Here is a 21,698-nt window from a genome sequence, read left to right as displayed (position 1 = left end):
ACTATAGTGTCTACTAGCTAGCTACCTAGAAAACACAACAAGAGACTATAGTGTCTAGCCACTAGCTAGTTACCTAGAAAACACAACAAGATACTATAGTGTCTAGCTACTAGCTAGTTACCTAGAAAACACAACAAGAGACTATAGTGTCTAGCTACTACCTAGCTACATAGAAAACACATCAATAGACTCGTGTCTAGCTACTAACTAGGTACCTAGAAAACACAACAAGAAACTATAGTGTCTACTAGCTAGATACCTAGAAAACACAAGAGACTGTTGTCTACTAGCTAGATACCTAGAAAACACAACAAGAAACTATAGTGTCTACTAGCTAGCTACCTAGAAAACACAACAAGAGACTATAGTGTCTACTAGCTAGCTACCTATAAAACACAAGACTGTAGCGTCTACTAGCTAGCTACGTATAAAACACAACAAGAAACTATGGTGTCTACTAGCTAGCTATCTAGGAAACACAACAAGAAACTATAGTGTCTAGCTACTAGCTAGCTAAGCTACCTAAATACAACAAGAGACTATAGTGTCTAGCTACTAGCTAGCTACCTAGAAAACACAACAAGAGACTATAGTGTCTAGCTACTAGCTAGCTAAGCTACCTAAACATAACAATAGACTATAGTAGCTAGCTACCAAGAAAATAACAATAGACTATAGTAGCTAGCTACCAAGAAAACAACAAGATACTATAGTCTACTAGCTAGCTACCTAGAAAACTCAACAAGATACTATAGTGTTTACTAGCTAGCTACCTAGAAAAAACAAGAGACTAAGGTAAATTCACCCCATTCCGTACAAATGTGCGCAACCGCGACATTCAAAAGAGGCTGCAAAGAAAACTAATGGGACTGTGGCGACTGTGTTGACTTCAAAATCTGGCGTGTGAACTAGGTTTCTATTCAAGCGTTGATCGACATGGTAATGGCTCTATAATATTGGAGAAAAGTTAAAATAACGAACCCTCCGTTACATCGTGACGTGTCATGTCGTAACGTACAGCACGCATAAAGCTACTATTTCTGTTTTACAATCTCTCTCCACCAGGTGTAGCACTTCTCTCATCGTTTAAAAACAAGACAGGGACGGGGGTAAGGGGGGGAATACTTAGTCATTTTTTGCGTCGTCACTGTAAGCGATCACGATTCTCAAAAAAACCTGTTTACCTCTAAGATCACTTTAAAACCGTCCTAAAAACCCAATTCAAATTTGACACAAACCTTCAAATAGGTATGTAATGACATATTATATAAACTCTTTATAGGGTTTTATTGACATTTTAGAGGCGATAAGGTGATACATTGGACAGATTGAGTGGGGGGAAAAGCCATTTTCCCACACGACATCTCTCCTTCTCACTATCACGCATTAGTTTAGCTTCCCCACCCGCCAAAGACCCAAAGGAGCTCTTTGCCTTCTTGAGTCATGCAGAAACGGGCAGCATGGAGGTCATGTCATTGATTGTGTTGGAAAGGGGAGAAATTGTGTTTTACAATGGTATTGACATTACAGTTGATCTGGAAGTATTACATTTTTGGGGGCGCTAAAATAAGGTCAATTGTACGGACCAAGGCGATGTACAAACGTGAGTGAGATTACATTAGTGTCTAGCTAAAGTTACTAGCTAGCTAACGTAAACTCGTACATCGCCTTGGTCCGTACAATTGCCCGTATTTTAGCACCCAAAAACGTAATACTTCCAGATCAACTGTAATGTCATTGTAAAGCACAATTTCTCCCCTTTCCAACAGAATAAATTACATGACCTAAACGCTGCCTGTTTCTGCATGATTCAAGAAGGCAATGAGCCCCGTCGGGTCTTTTTAAAAATGGCGGGTGGGGAAGTGAAACTAATGCGTGATAGTGAGAAGGAGAGATGTCGTGTGTGGAAAAAAATACAAATTCACTCGATCTGTCCAACTTATCACCTTATCGCCTCTAAAATGTAAATAAAACAGAGAGTTTATATAACGTGTCATTACATACCTATTGGAAGGTTTTTAGGGCGGTGCTAAAGTGATCTTAGAAGTAAACAGCAGCTTTGAGAATGATGATCGCATGCAATGATGATGCAAAAAATGGCTAGGTATCCCCCCTTTACCCCCGTCACTGTCCATTTCTTATTTTAAAAGGATGAGAGACGTGCTACACCTGGTGGAGAGAGATTGTAAGACAGAAATAGTTGCATTATGTGTGCTGTACGTTACGGCATGACACGTCCCGATGTAACGGAGGGTCCGTTTTTTAAACTTTTCTCCAATACTATAGAGCCATTACCATGTCGATCAACGCTTGAAAAGAAACCTAGTTCACACCCCCAATTTTGAAGTCAACACAGTTGCCACAGTCCCATTAGTTTTCTTTGTAGCCTCGTTTGAATGTTGCGGTTGCACACATTTGTACGGAATGGGGTGAGTTTACCTTACCTAGAAAACACAACAAGATACTATAGTGTCTCGCTAGCAAGTTACCTAGAAAAAGACACCGAAGGAAACCAGTTAGCAAAATAAAATAGCTAGAGACAAAATACTGACCAGCAACCAAAGACCAGCTGAATAAATCTCGGCAAATTTGCCCTGGATACCAAAACCGCTTCCAGGTAAATTTACAATGGGATTTACCAAAGAACCACAAGCAGGGTCGCGGCCCGGCAAAGGGCTATACAATAAGCATTCACCGGGTGCTGTTTGAAATGATCTTTGTCTTCTTGGACAATGATGCGCACAACTCTAAAAGCAGTATGACTCTGGATAGATCCAACAACGATGTTCATTAAATGAATACTACGGCCCCAAATATATATATATTACAACGTTGCCTTAAGAAATCTATAGAATATATGCAAGTAGTTTCGTACAGTTTTAAGTAATATGGCACCTAGACTTGAAGATACATATTTTGACAATCAATGTGTTATTTGTGAACAGTGAGTTTTTGTTTTTATTACTGGAAACCAAAAGGAGATTACAAACTGATTTAGATGACATCGAATGCCACATTTGTAAATATTATATTGTTTGTGACGGAGACAAGTTGAGGTCTGGATATTTGTCTGTGGTGTGGGAGAGAACACTTTAGAAACTATCACATAATCAAATGTGTCATTTTAGTATGTCGTTTGATATTTTCTATGTAAATATTTCAAAATCTCACATTTTGCACCTTGATTAGCATAGATTATTGGCACACTTTGCTTAAACCTAGAATGTATTTGCAGTGAAAGAAAGTTCCATGCAAGTGTTTGTGTTTTTTTTCTCACACTTTACTAGTGGATTTATTTACAATATAATAATATGAAGACTAAATATGTACCTTTAGTGTGGAAAACCCCTTTGTCTCAGTTTCGATAAAAGTGTCTTCAGATGCAGAAATGCATGGATTGTAGGATGAGAGAGCAATATTTAACTCAAGATTGTGCCTTAAACACTTCACAACAAGAACGCTCTTGGTATTTCAAATGGAGCACTCTGTCCATATCCCATCACACCAAACAATGCTGTTACTCTGGCCACACAAAGCATCCACAATCATTCAAGACAACATGAATGTGGAACGCTATGGTACTGCACAGTGCGCCACCTTTATCACACAGCTTTGATAAATCACATCACATTTTTAGTGCAAGGATCCATCATAGTAAGTCAGAAGTATGGCAATAAAATCTGTCTGAATGTCATCCTATATTATTTATTGTTTTGTATTTCACCCATTTATATCTTAGAGAGACTCACTTCTTAGTTATTTATTTTTCATGTATTTTTTATTTATACATTGATCATATTTATATTTGACGTTCCTTCATGATAAAATTAGATTAACATAAACTCATATTCTGCCTTTTTGATCTTGCATTGTTCTTCCCCAAAAAATATGTTTTCCATGGAGAACAATATGATGTAAAAGTACTGCATATGCAGAGTAAATATCCATTCACCAATACGAACTGTGAATCTAGCACAGAATAATCCGTGTTCAATATGTCAAAGTACGTGTGACCTTTTTATAAACTTGTTTCTAAAGCCACCGTTATGCTGCAGAGGTTTAGGGTAGGATCTGTAGAATGATTATGAATCAGGAATGAAAAATAGTTTACTGAGATGTAAATATACCAAAATAACTACCCATCTGCAATACATGTATGATGTGGTCTATAGCTAAACAAATAGGGACTGTTAGAATATGTAAACGTAACTATGGGTATAATTTTAAGACCATGGCCGTGGGAATCAATTTTTCACTTACCTTTTTTTTTGTTGAGCGCTAAAGGTCCCCAAGCTTCTGCACACGTGCGGATCATGTTCTGTGCACGTGTTTCTTTACCTTACGCACACATTTGTGTGGTCTCTTTCCCTTCACATTCCGCACCGTCAATCGTGAATGATAATTATATTTTTTAAAGTTTTACCTGTGAAACGTCCATGCAGCATCTGTTTTGGCCACATGAGAGAAATATTCGGTGGGGGTTTTTGTTTCACAGTAACGTTATAATATGTCAGTATATTCCGTTCTGTTAGTAGTCTACATATCATTGTGATCTTGCAAACATAACTTTATTAAATGAGCAACATTCGCCAGAGTAGCCTGTTCTCTACTAGTAGAGGACAAAGCAAATGCCAGAAGCGTCAAGACCTTTAATGCTCTGAAAAAAAGGTCAGTGGGAAGCCACTCCGTAATTTAACCACCATAGTACCAATGAGATTGTCTGAGATATTGTGATGTTTAGGTCATCTGACCGCTGCTCTACCATTGGTGCAGGCTTGGCTCATATGGATTCACTTCAGGAGCACGAACTAGTGCTGTTTTCAAGGAATGAGTTTAAGGTTCTGCCTCGAAGAAAAGAGGTTGTTCCCCTGCTCAAACATTGCATGCGGTTAGCTGATACGTAAAATACCTATCCAGGCGTTGTAAGATCTGACATGCGTCAGCCAGGTCTGAACAGAGGAACACGACCAGAATCTTCAGTCTCTGTTCAATGTAATGCAGAAGAACGTTAAAAACACTAACTTTGTCTTGGATTAGCAGTCAGATTTGGTTCAGTATCATTGTTATTTGATTTATTTATTTTTTTACCAAATATTTCTCTCAAACAACTTTTTCCCCCTCGTTACTTCTTAATTAAACTGTCGCACCCTTGTTTATAGGATTTCACCCAAGATCAATTGAGGTTTGTCACCACGCCATTGGGCATTTACAACAGCCACACAGGTCATGTGCTCCATCCTGATCACCTAATGTTTCTTTTCTCTTTTCACATCAAAATTTCACATCTGACAAAAAGCTTCCCTGTTGCTTGGCCACTGAACAGCTTTCCATAGCAGTGCATTACTGTAGAAGAGAAAGCAATAAACTTTAAACACAAATAATCATTGTTTCTGTGTTGTACTTTGTCTACGACCCAGGTTCACAATACAGCGCTATGTATTTTCTCAATGTGAACTTTTATTTTTTTACCCTTGATCAATATACAATATCATACTCATTGCCCTTAACATTGTATGATCTATAATATGAACATTCCAATAAATTGCAATTCACCATGTAACCATAAGTTTTCCACATCTCAGCTTATAAGAGCATAGGCTTCTTCAGATGCTAAGTTTAGAACAATTCAGACAGAAACGCAATGAATAGAGACGACTGGATTCCGTACTCCACATAACAGGGAATCTGGTCAGGTCTATGTAGTACATTTCTATCCGAATATTCTGTAAATTTCCTCTCTCCTGAATAAACTGCATATGTACGCGACATTTCTGTACGAAACGCTTGTCCCTGACCCCTGGCTTTTCCAAGGGGGCATTTCGTGAAGCACAATTTAGCTTCATGAAATGTTAGCCAGCTACATTTCCTAAAACATTTAAAAACAATTGTATTTTTCTAGTTCTTAATATCACATATAGTAACCTGGGAGTTACATCTGAAAGGGTCATTGAAGTTATCTGGCAAACACATCGACTGTGCTTAGCGAAACAACCCAGGTTCCAACATAGCGATGCTGAAGCCCTGCAGTTTGGTTCACTAGCTAAGGAGTTCCATGTTTCTTTTGCTTCGCTACAGTATTATACACTGAACGTGGGTGACCTGACAAGACTGACGCTGTGGATTTCTGAGCGCAAAAGAGAGTGACTTCCTCACCTCTCATTCATCTTTTTATTTTTCCGTTATTTAACTCGGCAAGTCAGTTCAGAACAAGTTCTTATTTACAATGACGGCCTACCCCGGCCCTAACCCGGATGACGCTGGGCCAATTGTGCGCCGCCCTATGGGACTCCCAATCACGGCCGGTTGTGACACAGCCTGGGAACGAACCAGGGTCTGTAGTGACGCCTCTAGCACCGCAATGCAGTCCCTTAGGCCACTCGAGACCCAAATACACAACAATCTGCACTGATCAGACTACACAGGATAGGTGAAAGCCTATCAGTAACATCTATTCAATGTTCACCTGTCTAGGTCTTTCACATCAGTGGAAAAGGGGACAAGAAGAGGATTTCACTAGACACTATTGAGATGTGCCCTACATGTTGCCTAAGGGTTGACGAGGGAAACAGAACCTTCCATCAGCGCGAGCCTCGTATCATGGCGAGCGGCCTGAGCCACATGCCGATTTTTATCTATGATTCTGTGTGTGATCAGGCAGGCTGGGCAGCTGAACAGTGCTGTAGTATAACATGACTTTCGTGGGGGTCGGACACTCCTTTTACACAGACCGATGCAGCACTGACCTGGTCAAGCAATGAAATGTATATCCGACACATGTTCAACTTGTGACGTCTTGCAAAGTGATAGGTTTAATAGCTTGCCGACTGGCTGTAACTTCATCCAGTTTGCAACGTGTGGCAGGTGGAGAACTGTGTACTCTTATAACTGCTTGAGGAGACATTGTCGAATGCGTCCGTGGTAACAAGTCCTAACTGCTGAACGGAACCGGTGAACAATAGCAGACTGTTTTGAGATGTACACACACATATAGATTTACAATCCTACTGTAGTTAGCAGAGAACAACATTTGGAGTCATACTGTAAAATTGCATATTAAGAAAATAAAGCCATGTTTACACCATCGATCTGTGTTTCAGGGAACGATAACTTCTAGATCATCAGACCCCTTCATTTACAATGAGGTAAGGTGCCCACAGCATACTGAGAGATTCGAGTGTCTCGCTCAGACAAGTCTGTCTGCATTGTCTCGCTCAGACAAGTATGTCTGCATTGTCTCGCTCAGACAAGTCTGTCTGCATTGTCTCGCTCAGACAAGTCTGTCTGCATTGTCTCGCTCAGACAAGTCTGTCTGCATTGTCTCGCTCAGACAAGTCTGTCTGCATTGTCTCGCTCAGACAAGTCTGTCTGCATTGTCTCGCTCAGACAAGTCTGTCTGCATTGTCTCGCTCAGACAAGTCTGTATGCATTGTCTCGCTCAGACAAGTCTGTCTGCATTGTCTCGCTCAGACAAGTCTGTCTGCATTGTCTCGCTCAGACAAGTCTGTCTGCATTGTCTCGCTCAGACAAGTCTGTCTGCATTGTCTCGCTCAGACAAGTCTGTCTGCATTGTCTGCATTACATCTGTAAAAAAACAAACACTTCTGACGACGTAGAGGTGAGCACACAAACGCATACATACAATACAGTCCACAATGTACAATCCAAATAGATGACTCTTTTTCAGAACTTCATGAGCGGCACTTTCCAACATGTTTGTTTATTTGGTGACATTGATTTTCAAGTATACACCATATATTGACTCTAAACCGTTTCTTTTCCTAGCACATAAAAAAGATGACCCGTTGTGTATATACGTTGAGCCAATTGAATGTCTTCAAGTTTAGCTGTCTGAAGACGGGAGGATAATCTAGATGTTTTTATGGACATTGAACAGGGTGGCTACAAGTATGTGTGTATTATCGTATTGCACAGAGCGATTGGTTTGGAATATGGAATTGTTCTCATGGAAACAAACACCTTGTTACTATAGTAACTGAGGGCACGGGATGTCATGCGTTGTGTGTCGCGGTGTACTGATCCCCCCCCCGTCCCCCCGTCAGTCCACATACATAGGGGAGATAGGGGAGGCAGGGATCTGGTCCAGGATACGACACACGTAGCTGGCCACGTCCACAAACCGCTCCTCGTACATCAGGATGAACGGGTGTTTCTGGAGGAGACAAACATTTATCTCAGCCACATAGAAACTAGGTCAAGCTTTGCTGCTGCCCACATAGCAGTCAATACACAGTGAAATCCACTAACGTACCAGGAGCTCCTTGTACTTGGGCCGTTTTGACTCATCCTTTGTGAGGCTGTAGAACAAGAGAAGAAGCAATTGGCAAGACAACAGAAAGAGCAATGTTGCCTTTTCACCATTCTACCAGGAGAGGGAGGAAAAAAACAATGGTGAATCCTCTAGGGTGAGAGTCTAATAGCAATGTCCACTGGAGGGAGTGGTAGACTGCTTTCACCAGAGGTGATACTCACCATAAATTAACAAAGTTGATGAACTTAGGGGAGAACTGCCTGTCCTCAGAGTTGCAGAGCTGCGGCGGCTCGCCCTTCACCACCTGGGTCAGCTGATCAAACACGCTATTCCACTTGGGGTACGGGAATCTGCCGGTGGCCAACTCATACTGAAGACACGCAGAAATGCAATTACTCATTGACTACCACCAACAAGGGTTTAGAAATAGTTAGATTGTGTATTTCTTAGTGTACAAATTGTTATCAATAACAGTGCAGCTAGGTTATAACATAGTAAACCTGTTTTTCCCCATTGGAGGCCATCAAATCAATGTATGAATTAAATAACTACCAGGGTTATCCCCAAACTCCACACGTCAGATCGGACGTCGTAGCCTTGTCTGGATGCACTGGGGTCTATCCTCTCCGGCTGAGCAACAGGAAAAGAACAAACAACTTTTCCACGATATACTGGACAATTCAGGAACCGAATCCTAGCTTGACATTTTAGTGAGATTTTCGCAAAAAAATGTACAGACTTACTGCCATGTAGGGTCGGCAGCCTGCGTCTCTGGTCTTGGCTATAGAGTCCACCAGCTGACCACTGATGCCAAAGTCACACAGCTTGATGTTGCCGTTACGGTCCATGAGAATGTTGGAAGGTTTGATGTCTGTAAGATCACAAACATACTGACGTTTTAGACTTCATGCATCACACACAGCTGGAATTTGCATAAATATGGCCAAAATTCTAAAAGATGTATCTGGCAACTTACCTCTGTGAATTATTTTCAAGTTTTCTTTTAAGTGGTTCAGCGCTTTAACGGTCTGTAAAGAAACAAACACATTTCATTACAATCAGTGACCAACAACTGCATTCATATAAATATGTTATATACAGATTAGAGTCACAGAAAATAAAATAACCACTCACTGCTAATGTAATTTTGCCTAATATTTCCTCTGGAATGACGTCATCTAACGAACAATATACACATTTGTAGAATTTGTCGAATGAGGTAGACATTAGTTCCATACATATCCAACAGTCGCCCTAAAGAGAAAGAAATGTCATTATTGATCACAAGTGTTCCACATTGTAACAAAACAACATGTCCTGCCACCACCCAGTCCAGACCAAACATTTGAGAATTACTACTGCCCCGGAACTGAACCTGTCTAATTAGTTATTCTCACCTTTCTGACGAGAACTCTGTATAACTGAATGCTATATACAGAACTAACATGCGCTGTTACAAAAGTATGTGTACATCCCTTAAAATTAGTGGATTAGGCCATTTCAGCCACACCAGTTGCTGACAGATGTATAAAATCAAGCATAACAGCCATGCAAACTCCATAGACAAACATTGGCAGTTGAATGGCCTTACTGAAGAGCTCAGTGACTTTCAATGTGGCACCGTCATAGGATGCCACCTTTCCAACAAGTCAGTTTGTCAAATTTCTGCCCTGCTAGAGCTGCCCCGGTCAACTGTAAGTGCTGTTATTGTAAAGTGGAAACATCTAGGAGCAACAACGGCTCAGCCGCAAAGTGGTAGGCCAACACAAGCTCACAGAATGGGACCGCCGAGTGCTAAGGCACGTAAAAATCACCTGTCCTCGGTTACAACACTCACTACCGAGTTCCAAACTGCCTCTGGAAGCCACGTCAACACAACAACTATTCGTCGGGAGCTTCATGAAATGGGATTCCATGGCCGAGCAGCCACACGCACACAAGTCTAAGATCACAATACCAAGCGAGATTAATCAAGCTTCACCATTTGGCAGCCCAACGGACGAATCTGGTTTGGCAGATGCCAGGAGAACCTTACCTGCCGAATGCATAGTGCACTGTAAAGATGGTGGAGGTGGATTAATGGTCTGGGGCAGTTCATGGTTTGGGCTAAGCCCCTTAGTTCCAGTGAAGGGAAATCTTAAACGCTACATCATACGATGACATTCTATGTGATTCTGCGCTTCCAACTTTGTGGCAACAGTTTGAGGAAGGCCCTTTCCTGTTTCAGCATGACAATGTGCCTATGCACAAAAAGAGGTCCATACAGAAATGGTTTGTCAAGAATGGTGTGTAAAAATTTGACTGGCCTAAACAGAGCGCTGACCTCACTAATGCCCTTGTGGCTGAATGGAAGCAAGTCCCCGCAGCAATGTTCCAACATCTAGTAGGAAGCCTTCCCAGAAGAGTGGAGGCTGTTATAGCAGCAAAGGGGGGGACCAACTCCATATTAATGCCCATGATTTTGGAATGAGATGTTCGCCAAGCAGGTGTCCACATACTTTTGGTCCATTAGTGTATAACATGCAACAATTAACAATTTTACTGAGTTACAGTTTATATAAGGAAATCAGTCAATTTAAATGTTTTATTTTAATTTTATTTAACCTTTATTTAACTAGGCAAGTCCGTTAAGAACAAATTCTTATTTTCAATGACAACCTGGGAACAGTGGGTTTAACTGCCTTGTTCAGGGATAGAACGACAGATTTTTACCTTGTCACCTCGGGGATTCAATCTTCCAACCTTTTGGTTACTAGTCCAACACTCTAACCACTAGGCTACCTGCCGCCCGCAAATAAAATTATTAGGCCCTAATCTATGGCTTTCACATGACTGGGCAGAGGTGGAGCCATGGGGTGGGGGGGGGGGCATAGGACCACCCACTGGGAAGCCAGGACCGGCCAATCTAAATGAGTTTTTCCCCCACAAAAGAGCTTTATCATAGACAGAAATACTCCTCAGTTTCATCAGATGTCCTCTGGTGGCTGGTCTCAGATGAGCCCGCAGGTGAAGAAACCAGATGTGGAGGTCCTGGGTTGGCGTGGTTACACGTGGTCTGCGGTTGTGACGCAGGTAGGACGTACTACCAAATTCTTCATAAACGACTTGATGCGGCTTATGGTAAGAAATTAACATTCAATTCTCTGCCAAAAGCTCTGGTGGTCATTCCTGCAGTCAGCATGCCAATTGCACGCTCCCTCAAAACCTGAGACATCTGTGGCACTGTGTGACAAAACTGCACATTTTACAGTGGCCTTTTGTTGTCCCCAGCACAAAGTGCACCTGTGCAGATCATGCAGTTTAACCAGCTCCTGCACATGCCACACCTGTCAGGTGGATGGATTATCTTGACAAAAGGACAAAGGCTCACTAACAAGGATGTAAACAAATGTATGCACAAAATCTGAGCGAATTAAGATAAAAAATAAAATCGAAATAAAATAAGATTTTGTGCATATAGAACATTTCTATGAACTTTTATTTCAGCGCATGAAACATGGGACCAAGACTTTACATGTTGCGTTAATATTTTTTGTTCAGTATAGAAACAGTCACTACTTCTAATATATAATATACAGTCATGTAGGTATTGAAACATGTACTGTAGATATTATATTAACCGATAACACCGTCTCACTTACACTCCACACTGCCCTCTCCCACCTGGACAAGAGGAACACCTGTGAATGTTGTTTATTGACTCAAGCTCAGCGTTCAACACCATAGTACCCTCGAAGCTTGGGACTTAACACCTCCCTCTGCAACTGGATCCTGGACTTCCTGATTGGCCACCCCTAGGTGGTAAGGGTAGGTAACAACACATCTGCCATGCTGATTATCAACACAGGGGCCCCTCAGGGGTGTGTGCTCAATCCCCTCCTGTACTCCCTGTTTACACATGACTGCATGACCAGGCACGACTCCAACACCATCATTAAGTTTGCTGATGACCCGACAGCGGTAGGACTGATCACTGACGACGATGAGACAGCCTACAGGGAGGAGGTCAGAGATCTGGCAGTGTGGTGTCAGGACTAGAGGTCGACCGATTATGATTTTTCAACACCGATACCGATTATTGGAGGACCAAAAAAGCCGGTGCCGATTAATTGGCCGATTTAAATAAAATAAAAACTATATATATATATTTTTTTAATGTATTTGTAATAATGACAAATACAACAATACTGAATGAACACTTATTTTAACTAAATATAATACATCAATAAAATCAATTTAGCCTCAAGTAAATAATGAATGTTCAATGTTCAATTTGGTTTAAATAATGCAAAAACAAAGTGTTTGGAGAAGAAAGTAAAAGTGCAATATGTGCTATGTAAGAAAGTTTCAGTTCCTTGCTCAGAACATGAGTCTTCAATATCCCAGGTAAGAAGTTTTAGGTTGTAGTTATTATAGGACTATTTCTCTATATACCATTTGTATTTCATTAACCTTTGACTATTGGATGTTCTTATAGGCACTTTAGTATTGCCAGTGTAACAGTATAGCTTCCGTCCCTCTCCTCGCTCCTACCTGGGCTCGAACCAGGAACACATCGACAACAGTCACCCTCGAAGCAGCTTTACCCATGCAGAGCAAGGGGAACAACTACTCCAAGTCTCAGAGCGAGTGACGTTTGAAACGCTATTAGCGCGCACCCCGTTAACTAGCTAGCCATTTCACATCGGTTACACCAGCCTAATCTTGGGAGTTGATAGGCTTGAAGTCATAAACAGCGCAATGCTTGAAGCACAGCGAAGAGCTGCTGGCAAAACGCACGAAAGTTCTGTTTGAATGAATGCTTACGAGCCTGCTGGTGCCTACCATCGCTCAGTCAGATGGTAGACTTAATTATAACATAATAACACACAGAAATACGAGCCTTAGGTCATTAATATGTTTGAATCCGGAAACTATCATTTAGAAAAACAAACATTTATTCTTTCAGTGAAATACGGAACCGTTCCGCACCAAGTCTGGAACCAATAGGACCAGGAACAGCTTCAAATAGCTACCCGGACTATCTGCATTGAACCCCCTTTGCATGAACTCTTTAGACTCATCACATACGCTGCTGCTAATCTATCCTGCCTAGTCACTTTATCCCTCCCTATATGTACTCATCTACTTCAATTACCTCGTACCCCTGCCCATCAACTCAGTACTGATAACCCATGTATATAGCCAAGTTATTGTTACTCATTGTGTATTTATTCCTTGTCTTATTAACAAGGGAAAGGGGCCTTCAGTAAGCATTAGTGTTAGTCCACACCTTGTTGTTTACCAATCATGTGACAAATAAAATGTGATTTGAAAAATCTCACCTCTCTGAAGAGAGCTCCGTAGAACTGAACGATGTAGAGACAGTCACTACTCCTCATCACCACGTCTAGATCCATCAGCAGCTGCTTCTGCTCCTTCTCATCCACCGTGGAGCGGATCCTCTGGGGGGGGGGGGGGGGGGGACAGAGACGACAACAGGTGTTCAGCAGAAATAGAGGAAACGATTAACAGCTCAGAGATCAGTTTTATAGTCCTAGTCGTCACCTGATGAAGACCATTAAAAACCCTGTTGTATCTCTAGGTCTACCATCCACCAAGAACCAAGACAATATTTTACCAGGTCTCATACTTGTTATGCACCATCCTTGAAATGCGCACATTTTTCTCCCCATTGTCGTGATATCCAATTGTGATCCACTACAATCTTGCCTCATCGCTGCAACTCCCCAGCGGGATTGGGAGAGGCGAAAGTCGGTGTTATGCTTCCCCGAAACATGACCCGCCGAACCGCGCTCCTTAACACCCGCCCGCGTAACCCGGATCAATCTGATTTACGAGGTGCGTAGACTACAGTATATCAACGTTAGTATTCAACTTGGAACGTCTCAGTCAGTGAGGATGAGAGCAGCTGGTGTGGTCACCTTGACGGCCATGATCTGTCCACTGGGTTTGTGCTGCATCTGGTTGACGGAGCCGTAGGCCCCGCGGCCGATCTCACCCAGGTCCCTCAGGTCCTCGGCCGTGAAGTCACAGGCATTCTCCGTAGAAATCTTCAGCTTCCCCGACGACTCGATACTGTGTGTCCTCATACGCTCTCTGTAGGGGGAGGGAGAGGAGGAAGAGCAGGGAGGGGATGAAGAAGAGAGGAAAGAGATGTGGGGAAGGACAAAGACAGGGTGAGAGAGGGAGGAGGTGGAAAGAGGAATTGAGAAGAAAAAGAGGAAACAGAGAGAATGAAGAAGAGTGTTTTGGGGCAAAAGGGAGCATCATATGATGCACAAGGAAGTGATTTCTAACCCACCTCGTCCCTTTACAATCATAACGTCTTGGTTTCTTCCTCAATAGCAGAGCAGACCACGCTGAAGAAGAGACTGAAGATGCTAACTAATCATGCAGCCATTCTGCTGTATTCTCAGAGCCATCTTAAACACTATTCCTTCACACAGACAGTACCCTACAGACCGTGTCAAGATGTTTCTCTACCTCAACCAAACAGAAATACATAACCTGTTAGAAACCTAAGGACTATCAGGTCTCTAAATGTGCATTTCTGATCCGCTCTCCACAACACTTACATGTGTGGGTTCTGGAAGGAAGGGGCAGTTGAAGGTGAGGGGTTGAGGGGCAACCTGGTCGCTGGCTTCACTGAAGGGTTGGCGAAGTTTAGCTTCAGGGCTTTACGTTTACCTGGCAGAGAGACACAGAGTTTGTACACAACATATGCTGGTTAGGGAATAAGGGAAACCGGATGATGCTACATTGGTGAATGGGACATATAGTTATGATTCTATGGGGATGGAACCGAATAAGTATATTTCACAGTATGAAATAGTTTTCAGGACTGTATCATAAAGTGAGACCAATAACCATGTTTCCATCAACAGTTTCCATCAACAGTAAACTTTAACGTATTTTTATTTAATCATGCGAGATGGGAACAGGAAGTTTCGGGTATAATTTAATACATTTGTTTGTTTGTTTGACACGGTGGGATTATTTTGTGTCGGTAAAATTTGTTATGTAAGAAATGGCGATGGAAACTCCTTAATGCACAAACATTGATATATAAACACCATCATATCAAAGTAAACGTGGAATCACGTGATGATATGATGTGGTCCTCCCACTATGACTCAGGTAACCATGCAGTTTATTAGGCTACAGATCTGGTGTTTGGTCCTCCCACTACGACTCAGGTAACCATGTAGTTTATTAGGCTACAGATCTGGTGTTTGGTCCTCCCACTACGACTCAGGTAACCATGCAGTTTATTAGGTTACAGATCTGGTGTGTGGTCCTCCCACTACGACTCAAGTAACCATGCAGTTTATTAGGTTACAGATCTGGTGTGTGGTCCTTCGCCCCAGTCTGAGGTCCTGAGTGCTCTGGAGCAGGTTTTCATCAAGGATCTCTGTACTTTCTCCGTGCATCTTTCTCTCGACCCTGATTTATTCTCTCAGTCCCTGCCACTGAAAAACATCCCCACAGCATAATGCTGTCACCACCATGCTTCACAATAGGGATGGTGCCAGGTTTCCTCCAGATGTGGCACTTGGCATTCAGGCCAAAGAGTTCAATCTTGGTTTCATCAGACCAGAGAATCTTGTTCTTCTCCTGGGTGGCCAGCTCAAGGAAGAGTATTGGTGGTTCCAAACTTCTTCCATTTAAGAATGATGGAGGCCACTGTGTTCTTGGGGACCTTCAATGCTGCAGACATTTTTTGGTACCCATCGCCAGATCTGTGCCTTAACACAATCCTGTCTCTGAGCTCTACGGACAATTCCTTCGACCTTATGGCTTGGTTTTTGCTCTGACATGCACTGTCAACTGTGGGACCTTAACTTCCTAGGAACGGTGGGTTAACTGCCTAGGAACGGTGGGTTAACTGCCTAGGAACAGTGGGTTAACTGCCTAGGAACAGTGGGTTAACTGCCTAGGAACAGTGGGTTAACTGCCTAGGAACAGTGGGTTAACTGCCTAGGAACGGTGGGTTAACTGCCTTGTTCAGGGGCAGAACGACAGATGTGTACCTTGTCAGCTCGGGGATTCGATCTTGTAACCTTTCTGGTTACTAGTCCAACGCTCTAACTACCTTCCGCCCCACAATATCAACTATTCCGCACTAGCATAGTAGATATCTGTTGACTCTTTAAGAAGTGCTCCATTTGACTATCATGGTCTTGTATCAGGGATGTATGTCACATAATAACTGTTAAATACTCCACTAGATGATAATGTTGAGGATGAGATGGGAAAGTGTCGGTCTTATTGGACAGTGAACAGTGGCCTACAGGGCCAAATCCGAGGTGCAGTACTAGTTGTCCCTTTAACCATATACCCAGGTGGAAATAGGTCCTCGTGAAAAAATAAAGGAGAGAGCAACACACTCTAGGAGCTCAGATACAGTCATTTAATAACCAATGTTTGGACAGACAAACTGTCTTCATCAGGGTATAATGACAAACACTGAGTCACTAGTTTATATAGTGTCAAAGGACAGACACAGGTGTCTGTAATCATGGCCGGGTGTGGCTTGATATCATTGGTTAATTTACCGGTATAGTTATATTTCTGTCGAAATCAGAATGTTTTTTGCTAATTATTTTGATTGGACAGAATTGGCAGCAGGGCAGACTGTTTTTCAAGGGAAGCGGGTGACAACTATCAGCCCTCAACAAACTGTTACGATCAGTAGGTTTCCTGTAGGGATCAGTGTATAGAACATTATCCTCACACAAAATCAGAAGATCAAGGAAACTGATTTGACAGAGTACATAGTAAATCTCAGATGCTCAGAATAAGAGATAAGAAAAGCATGGAATGCCTGGACTTGTTTTGCAGTACCCCAACTAGTTGTCCCTTTAACCATTATGCCCAGGTGAAAATGGGTCATCACCCAAACCAACGCTCCACCATGGATTAGATTAGTCAATATAGAACAGTGGACAGACAGCCCACTAGCAGAGAATCACACAGACTGCATCTCAATAGTCTAGAGTGGCTTCCACTCCTTGTCTCCTCTCCTTTGCGGCTCTGACAACACATACTAGGTTAACTTCTCTAGGGTAGGGGGCAGCATTTGGAATTTTGGATGAAAAGCATGCGCAAATTAAACTGCCTTCTACTCAGGCCCAGAAGATAGGATATGCATATAGTTAGTGGATCTGGATAGAAAACACCCTAAAGTTTCCAGAACTGTTAAAATAATGTATGTGAGTATAACATAACTGATTTGGCAGAAAAAAACCTGAGAAAAATCCATTCAGAAAGTAGGATTATTTTTTGATGTTGTAGTTTTCTGTTCAATGCCATTACAGTATGCATTGATTTAGGACTCAATTTGCAGTTCCGATGCATTCCACTAGATGTCAACAGTCTTTAGAAATTGTTTCAGGCTTGTATTCTGAAAAATGAGGGAGTAAGAGCAGTCTGAATGAGTGGACCCTGTCGTGTCACAGAGCTGTTTCATGTGTGCGACCGAGAGGGTGCCTTTCTTGTTTACCTTTGCTATTGACAACGTTATTGTCCGGTTTAAATATTATCGATTATTTAGGCTAAAAACAACCTGAGGAGTGAATATAAACATCGTTTGACATGTTTCTATGAACTTTACGGATACAATTTAGATTTTTTTGTCTGCCTGTTGTGACTGCGTTTGAGCCTGTGGATTACTGAAGAAAACATGCGAACAAAACGGAGGTTTTCAGATATAAAGAGAGACTTTATCAAACAAAAGGAACATTTATTGAATAAATGAATGTCTTCTGAGTGCAAACATATGAAGTTCATCAAAGTTAAGTGATTAATTTGTATCTCTATTTCTGACTTGTGTAACTCTTCTACTTGGCTGGTTACTCTTTTTGTAATGATTTGCATTTTTGAAATCTGACACAGTGGTTGGATTCACAAGAAGTTAATCTTTAAACCTATGTAAAATAGTTGTATGTATTTTGTATTTCTGTATTTGGCGCTCTGCAATCTCACTGGATGTTGGCCAGGTGGGACGCTTCCCACATACCCTAGAGAGGTTAAAGAGATACGGTCGATACCAACCAAATATTTGCTTTTGCCTGTCCAGTCAATGCAGATGGATGAAAGCAGACAGGGAGAGGAAGCCACTTCCAAATATTGAGATGCACCCACAGAGAGAGAGGGTTGGTGTGCTACGAGAGTGTGTTAGTGGGTATAATTTGTTAAATGTTCCAACAGGAATCTGTTCCAAAAACTTTGTAAATTACAAGGTTGAATAGCGGCAGAATAAACTACCGAGTAGGGGGTGGGCTAATTCATAAAGTTTTTTTTAACTCACCACGTTAATTCCGAAAAATGTCTGTCCTCAATCTGGTAGCCTATGGACAAATATTAAGAATGAGCTACGTGGTGAGTTGATGGCTATTCGGCAGCTAGTTAGCAGCTAGTTAGGTGAATTGATCAGGCAACTTTGTATGCGTCGTTTATTGGCAACCTTGTACTTTACGAAGTTTTTGGAACATATTCCTGTTGGAATGTTCCACAAATTATACCCACCCTATCTGAAACCCTAAAAGGAGAGAGAGAGAGATATCTTCCTGTTGTCTGGTCATTATATAACCTGGATGGAAGTCATCAATGCACTATGACTGTGCAACTCTGGCTTTCAAGGGCAAGTGAGAGCTGGTTATGTTATTTATGCTACCCTACACATATTTGGCTGTCTAAGATTTTGGGCCTCACATACACAATAATTTATTTTCAGTAGCTATGGAATGGTGGCAAACTTCTAACATGGAACCCATACCAATTCATGAAAACACAACGTAATACAGAATGAGGAAATCAAACACAAAAGAGAAATGGGGAGCAGACAACTATGGTGAATCATATTCCATCACATGAACCAAGTAATATTCTACTGAAATCCTATAAATAAAAATAAATAGTACCTGTTTCGTTTTGACACCTCCAGCACGTGTTGCTTTCTGAAATGTTTAAAAATAAAAGAGTTGAACCTGGACAATTCCCGACAGACACACACGAAGTACATAGTAGATAGCACCAACACTGATCACAGATAGCTACATAATACGATGTCACTCAAAATATAGCACTGACAGTTAACATTTCAATTCCAATTATGTCTCATTGTTTAAAAAGGTAAAATATATATTATAAAACAAAGTAATTGAATCGTTATTATCTACAAATAGTGTAATTAATTGAGTAACAATACAGTAATAAATAGGTAGGTTTCTAAATCTGGTAGTAGGCCTTGGGTTGAGTTGTGCATGTAGCAGCTAACATCGGTTGATGTAAACTCAATTGCGGGTGGAACGTCTGTAACTGCAACGCAACACTTTTCAGTTGGTGCGTTTACATATCAGCGGTTGTAACATTGTTACAGTACACCTCGCAGAAAAACACAATGTTGCAACAAATTGCCGACGCGCTACATTTAGCAGAATATATAGTTAGCTACACTGCATCTCTGCTATGTAGCTTAGCCTCGGGGCAATGGTAGTTAGGCTAGCCAAGTCATGTTTTTCAACAGCTAACGTTTAATAGCTCTGATCAACTTGAAAATAGACATTTAGGGCATCTGGTATAACCTTGCATGCTGCTGACGGTGGTCATGTGTTGTGTTTGCGGGTGATGGTGGTGCGAGGTGGATCCTGCAATGTTGCTGTTTCCGCTGGAGGTTGTTGAGTTGCTGCTGGAACTGGGAGTCGCCATTGTTGTGTTCGATTCCAGCAGCGCCGAGGCTGCGATGCAGGCAGAGCAAACTTCTCCCTCTCTCTCTCTCTTTCCACACGGGACACTGCGCCAGAGAACGCAGCACAGCATAGACAGCCACGTCTATGGACGTCCCGGGCCCAGTCACGGAAGTCTGTGCGTAACAAGTTACGCCAGAAAGGGTAGGGGTTTCCATTGGGCTGGTATGGGACGCCAAGCTTTAACTTTGGGCACCGCACGTACTGTGGAGGCTACTGGAGCAACCCTTTTTGAGGATTCTAGTTCATATGGCTACAGGGAAGGATATGTACATAAATACTTTATTGAATGGGGGTAATGGAGACGTAAGGTTGGCCCAGCAGTAGAGAGGTTGTAAAAGTAGGCGAATGCGTGAGCAGAGGCGGACTGGCCATCTGGCATTTCGGGGCAAATGTCAGATGGGCTGGCCCATTTGTAGCACCTAGGGCCAGACTAACAATTTGTTGTTGTTGTTGCAGGGTAGCCTAGTGGTTAGAGTGTTGGACTAGTAACCGAAAGGCTGCAAATCTCCAAGCTGACAAGGAAAAATCTGTCGTTCTGCCCCTGAACAGGCAGTTAACCCACTGTTCCTAGGCCATCATTGAAAATAAGAATTTGTTCTTAACTGACTTGCCTAGTTAAATAAAGGTTAAAAATCAAATCAAATGTATTGGTCACATACACATGTTTAGCAGATGATATTGCGAGTATAGTGAAATGCTTGTGCTTCATAAAAATAAAATAAAAATTACCTTTATTTAACCAGGTAGGCTAGTTGAGAACAAGTTCTCATTTGCAACTGCGACCTGGCCAAGATAAAGCGACACAAACAACAACACAGAGTTACACATGGAATAAACAAAACATAGTCAATAATACAGTAGAACAAATGAAAACAAAAGGTCTATCTATAAACAGTGAGTGCAAGATGAGGTATGATAAGGGAGATAAGGCAGTAAATAGGCCATGGTGGCGAAGTAATTACAATATAGCAATTAAACACTGGAATGGTAGATGTGCAGAAGATGAATGTGCAAGTAGAGATACTGGGGTGCAAAGAAGCAAGATCAATAAATACTGTATGCCGGTGAGGTAGGTTGATAGATGGCTGTTTACTAGCTCCCACAGTACAGTAATATCTAACAAGTGATATCCTAACAGTTTCACAACATTTTTTTATTTAAAAAAAAATATATATTATTATTTATTTCACCTTTATTTAATCAGGTAGGCCAGTTGAGAACAAGTTCTCATTTACAACTACTACCTGGCCAAGATAAAGCAAAGCAGTGCGACAAAAACAACAACACAGAGTTACACATGGGATAAACATACAGTCAATAACACAATAGAAAAATCTATGTACAGTGTGCGCAAATGTAGAGAGGTAAGGCAATAAATAGGCCTTAGAGGTTAAATAAATACAATTTAGCATTAACACTGGAGTGATAGATGTGCAGATGATGATGTGCAGGTAGAGATACTGGGGTGCAAAAGAGCAAGAGGATAAGTGACAATATGGGGATGAGGTAGTTGGGTGTGCTATTTACAGATTGGTTGTGTACAGGTACAGTGATCGGTAAGCTGCTCTGACAGTTGATGCTTAAAGTTAGAGAGGAAGATATAAGTCTCCAGCCTCAGTGATTTTTGCAGTTCGTTCCAGTCATTGGCAGCAGAGAACTGGAAGGAAAGGCGGCCA

At 41.8% G+C, this 21,698-nt stretch overlaps 1 protein-coding gene across 1 annotated transcript; it reads right to left on the bottom strand.

Annotated features, from left to right (window-relative positions):
* Positions 1 to 7,691: 7,691 nt before the first annotated feature.
* LOC109865234 (dual specificity mitogen-activated protein kinase kinase 4-like) lies at positions 7,692 to 20,173 on the bottom strand. The gene is made up of 12 exons (XM_031799186.1): positions 19,858 to 20,173; positions 19,195 to 19,230; positions 14,848 to 14,959; positions 14,194 to 14,368; positions 13,594 to 13,713; positions 9,404 to 9,523; positions 9,246 to 9,297; positions 9,013 to 9,140; positions 8,822 to 8,899; positions 8,491 to 8,639; positions 8,270 to 8,315; positions 7,692 to 8,170 (listed from the first exon to the last, which is right to left on the bottom strand). The coding sequence occupies exons 1-12, from the start codon at positions 20,090 to 20,092 to the stop codon at positions 8,057 to 8,059; spliced, it is 1,365 nt and encodes a 454-aa protein (XP_031655046.1). The 5' UTR covers positions 20,093 to 20,173; the 3' UTR covers positions 7,692 to 8,056.
* Positions 20,174 to 21,698: the final 1,525 nt, after the last annotated feature.

The sequence above is a fragment of the Oncorhynchus kisutch genome, linkage group LG20 (assembly GCF_002021735.2).
Source record: "Oncorhynchus kisutch isolate 150728-3 linkage group LG20, Okis_V2, whole genome shotgun sequence".
NCBI classification, from domain to species: Eukaryota; Metazoa; Chordata; class Actinopteri; order Salmoniformes; family Salmonidae; genus Oncorhynchus; species Oncorhynchus kisutch.
Note: the sequence above shows the minus strand (reverse complement) of the source record. Positions and strands in the feature narration are given on the sequence as shown.